Here is a 4,601-nt window from a genome sequence, read left to right on the forward strand (position 1 = left end):
TAAATAAACAAATAAATAAACATGTTAATGTTAAATGATAAAATATGATAAGAAACAAACAAACAAGAAATATAATATTTTTTTTGTTATTTATTTAATTCTGAATTGTAAATTTTATATTGATTTAAATATTAGTATTATAAATGTTCATTATTTTTGTTATTATAATTGATATATATTTATATAAATATATCAGTACACACGAGTTAAACCTCTAGAATTTTTTTTACTTTTAACAATAACCTTCTGAAAAAAAAAGAATACTGCATGCCTCAAGCCAAATGTGTATGTAAACTCACCTCGATCGTTGTCGATTATCTCCTCCGCCACACCGACCCCCTGGCAGCTCATTCCATGCTGTTGGAAGGTCAACTCTGCTATGCAACCATATTTCAAAAGCACACTCTGGTCATCTGTTTCTTCTTGGCATCCTGCGTCCACGCATCTTGAGATGTCCTTCAACTGTTGAAACACAAAAATGTTTGTTTATAAACCAGCCATGAACAGATGCACGCTTAGCCTTGAGGGAAAAATCATGAGTCTATTCGGTGTATATCATCAATATTGCCGCTTACAGTAATAATGCGAGTAGACCAGCCGCCAAAGCCCAGGTAGTGATTAGCCAGGTTGTGACATTTGGAAAGGCTGAGAGGTTTAGTGCTATAGAAGGACAGATTCTGCTTCGTGCTCAATCGGACCTGAGGGATAGGTTGAAAGAGATAATAAGAAACATATTTGCAAAACAACTTTCAATTTAAACATTCAAACCTAAAATAAATCTAAAAAGTATCCCATCTGTAAAACATGTGCAAATCACATTACAGCTTTATCTGTAGCTGTAATACATTAGGCTACCTTTAAACGAGAACTTTGGAAAAGACACTGTTTATCAGTGGCCCGCTGAGCTTTAGACGCCTGTGCCGATGAGTAGAACTTCACCATTGCATAGAACCCAGGTTCTGCCACCGTGGCATTGGGACAGACCTTCAACAAGTAAAGAGCTCCAAACGCTGAATACACGCTCCACAGGGACTCCTAAGAAGTTAGATGAGCCGTTTAATTAAAAGTAATTAAGCTTAAAGTTAGGTAAATTTATGCAACACTGGTGATTTTACACTAAAAATCCCTAAAAGTCCAAGCCAACCAATCTATGACTTGTTATGCAAACATAATGCTTATGTGCATTTTTGGGCAAAGGTTAAACATAACCTGACTCAAAGAGCAGTTGAATGGTTTATTCATTGGTCATTCATTAGATACGTAACAGTACGATAATATAATATAATACACTTACATATATGTAAGCCTCTGAAAATGTTGGCTGAATGTCCCAAACGAAAATAGTTTTGTTGTTTTCGAGAGGGACTTTAAAATCAATTATATCGACCTCAATATCCATGAGATATGGACTTTGAATAAAGCTACAACTCGACAACGGTGTAATTACCTCATAAAACATATGACTGAAATTAAAACGCTAGACAAATCTGAATAATCAGTTCACGCGGTACCCCTCTGTGACTTCCGTAAACAGAATCGCATTTGGCGCGTTTGGACGTCATATTACGTAAAGCGCTGTGATTGGATCAGTGGAAGGATTCCGAAAGGATTGAACAAATTGGAGTTTCCGCGGTGATGTAATAACTACGAAAGTTCCAAACGTTCTAAAAGCGTTCACAATAATAAAACAACATAATTTATGAACATTTTTAAAAATGTAACCTTGTCTCATCCGGTTAATAGCCTACGCAAAGACCTGCAGTATTGGGTCGCAGAACAATATTGCTTTTGTTTTTCATTTTATTTATTTACATGTATGTATTTTAGAATGTCGTGTTTAATGTGGCCATGTTTAATTTTGGTTAAACTAAAAACGGATTATTTTATCTTGTTCATTGTTTTGGGGTGCATTACAGCTCCTGATAGGGCACAACAACACAGATTTTGACCTGAACATCCAGTCAAAAGGTGTGGGCAATGTTGAGGAAGGCAGGAAAATTAAACCACACAGGTCAAGAACATTGGATGCAATTTAAAACTTTAATGGAGAAAGACACAGAACTTGAGAATAGGATGCGCTAATAATAAGGGCATAAACTATGAGACAAACAAATGTTTACATGCATACAAGAGTGAACTCATCCATTTAAATTACAATTTTGACGTAACACTGATCTTTAGCCCTTTTGAGCAATAATATTGTACATATTGTTAGCTCTTTGACTAAGGTCAATCTGGCCACATTTGATAATATTTTGCCATAAATTGCTTAGCACCACTGTGAAATGTTAAATCAGATCCATCCTTTACGTTTTTAAGGAACAGCTTTAATTTAAGAGCATTCCCTAATGAGAAGAATAAATACAATAGTGGTAGATAAGGTTTAAATATAGGAGGGAAACAGAAAAGACAGGCCTAGCCATGCTTGGTTGACAATTCCTGCATATATAAAACCAGATCATAATTACTTAAGGAAGTTTTAAGGACTTAAACTGGTTTTAGATTAGCTGGCATTGACTAGCAATACATCGGCGCCCTCTACAGGGTGCAGTTGGAATCCAGGGATCTCCTGCAATTTGCAACCCTCAGGTAGGTTTCGACCTTGTGCATGTCCTTCTTAAAGCAAGCCAGCAGACGAAAGCTCTCTCTGAGGTTGTTCTCCCCCATGGTCAAGTAGAAGTCCTCAAAAGGCAGTGGCAGGGAGTCGTTATCATCCATGTTTGGTTGACCATCGAGACATCCCTGTGCAGATACAAATGCAAAATGATCTTATAGCTGCCCAAATAAGCCCTGAAGATGTGAAGATGCTGTCACACCTGCTGGTACGACCACTTGACAAATTGTGAGAAAAAATAAAGTAGCATAGAAGCTTGTCTCTCTAACCTTGATGAGCACACTGATGCCCATTTTCAAGTCGGCCAGCTTCTCAGTGATCTGGTTGGGGCTCCCGACGGTCAGGCTGTTTGAGACGGTTCCGCTCAGGGTCTGGCTGGGGAACTCCCAAGACTCAATGAGGCGGAAAGAGATGCGAAGGAGCTTCAACATCTGAAGAAAGAAAAAATAATATTGGAGACTTTGAACCACAGGCCATTTTTAATGTTTATGCCGCCCATATGTGATCAATCCAAGTGCTTCCCAAACTATGATATGCAAAAAATGTGTAACGATGGAGACATTTAATCTCTTAGCATCTACTGTGGTTGGTAAATATGTTCTTAATGATTTCTATGACTTATAAGACATTTAAGAGTGAAATTGTCATCCACTTGTTTGAAAACAAAAATATTTCACAGGCATTATGCGTGTTTTCTAATGTTCTAATGTTCTAATTTTCTGCTCACTATAGTACAAGATGTTTTTATAATGCATTTATTTAAATAACTTTCTATTATTTTTTACTTATTCTATTTGTTATTACTGATTTTAATCATATTTGTGAACTGAATTAATTCTTCTTATTATTTATTTTTATATTTAACTTTCCCACAGACACCATAATACCCCTTGCGGCCCCCTGGGGGTCCCCGGACCCCAGTTCGAAAACCCCTGGAACAAAGCATATTGGGATTTGATTTTGAATTATATAGTTTACTCACAGAGCTCTTCTGTGTTTCATCTTTTCCAGTGGGCGCCTCAATGTAGTCAGAATTGCAGAAAGACAGAGGGAAGATTTTACTCAGCTGTCTGCGCTCCTCAGGCAACAGGCTGTCCTCCTTGATAACAAAAGGCAAATTGTATTTAGTATTGTATTTAAAATGTATTATTTATAAAACATTTAACTCACTCAAACAACTAAATAAATGCATCTGCGAGAAGTGCTTAGATGAGTTCTCAAAGTCCTAAGCTCATATCTCACTTTTAAACCTGAACAGGTGTGACCAATCACATCTGCTGTAAATGAGAGGTTAGAGTCTACTAGTTCCGAATAGATTTGAATGAGAATCTTACAAAGTCGTTAATCATTTTTGCGGCCAGCTGGTGCAGGTGTTGTACACGAATGACTGCGTTATTGAAGAGCCGCTGGTTATCTGATGCTCTCCCCTGGTTCACCAACAAACTAACCAGCACCACCGACAACAGCACTAATGCTAGGAGAAGAAAAGAAGGAGATTTATTCTTCATCTGCAACATGGTTTTGTTTCAAAGCTCCTGAAAAAATAACCAAATAACCAATGAAATCAGTATTTTGGATTAATGTTTTTCCATGCTCCAATTAACTCTTTAAACTAAGAATTTTTTTACGTGTAAGAAAAAAAGCAAAAAAAAGCAAAAAAATTTAATTAATTAAAAAAGAAATATATATATATAATAAATAATCTATAATTTATATATGTCAAAAGTAAGATATGCCATCCATGTCCTAAGTGCTACAACTAACATGCAAAAGAAAGCACCACAGCCATACCTCTAGCCATTTCGCTCAGGGTAGACAAACTCTTGCAGGCTTAGTTAAAAGCTTGTGAATGTTTGTTTTTCTGGCTCAGGTACTGATATTTATAAGTGGCATGAACATGTTTTGATGCATCTTAATGCATGAAAGTTGAAACATGAGAGTTTCCATGCTTTAATATGCATTGTTATGTGTATTTAGACACCATACG

General features: G+C 36.5%; 2 protein-coding genes across 4 annotated transcripts in view; both read right to left on the minus strand.

Moving 5' to 3' along the window:
• The window catches only part of rdm1 (RAD52 motif containing 1), a 2,848-nt gene extending 1,322 nt beyond the window's left edge, over positions 1-1,526 (minus strand). For 2 of the 3 annotated variants that reach the window (XM_016553186.1, XM_016553187.1), the window contains exons 1-4: positions 1,295-1,526; positions 856-1,035; positions 576-698; positions 300-462 (exon numbers count right to left, since the gene is read on the minus strand). In XM_016553186.1, coding sequence (XP_016408672.1) covers positions 300-462; positions 576-698; positions 856-1,035; positions 1,295-1,459 — 631 coding nt within the window. In that variant the 5' untranslated portion in view covers positions 1,460-1,526. The remainder of the gene's footprint in view (positions 1-299; positions 463-575; positions 699-855; positions 1,036-1,294) is intronic. The other variant, XM_016553188.1, reaches the window with a different exon arrangement.
• A 607-nt stretch (positions 1,527-2,133) lies between these two features.
• Positions 2,134-4,123, minus strand: gh1 (growth hormone 1). Its single transcript, XM_016553136.1, has 4 exons — positions 3,949-4,123; positions 3,597-3,713; positions 2,884-3,045; positions 2,134-2,742 (listed from the first exon to the last, which is right to left on the minus strand). Exons 1-4 carry the CDS (start codon positions 4,120-4,122, stop codon positions 2,539-2,541), a joined length of 657 nt encoding a protein of 218 aa, XP_016408622.1. The 5' UTR covers position 4,123; the 3' UTR covers positions 2,134-2,538.
• Between the last annotated feature and the right edge of the window lie 478 nt (positions 4,124-4,601).

This window comes from Sinocyclocheilus rhinocerous, unplaced genomic scaffold (genome assembly GCF_001515625.1).
Source record: "Sinocyclocheilus rhinocerous isolate Xijiao unplaced genomic scaffold, SAMN03320098_v1.1 scaffold705, whole genome shotgun sequence".
Lineage (NCBI taxonomy): Eukaryota > Metazoa > Chordata > Actinopteri > Cypriniformes > Cyprinidae > Sinocyclocheilus > Sinocyclocheilus rhinocerous.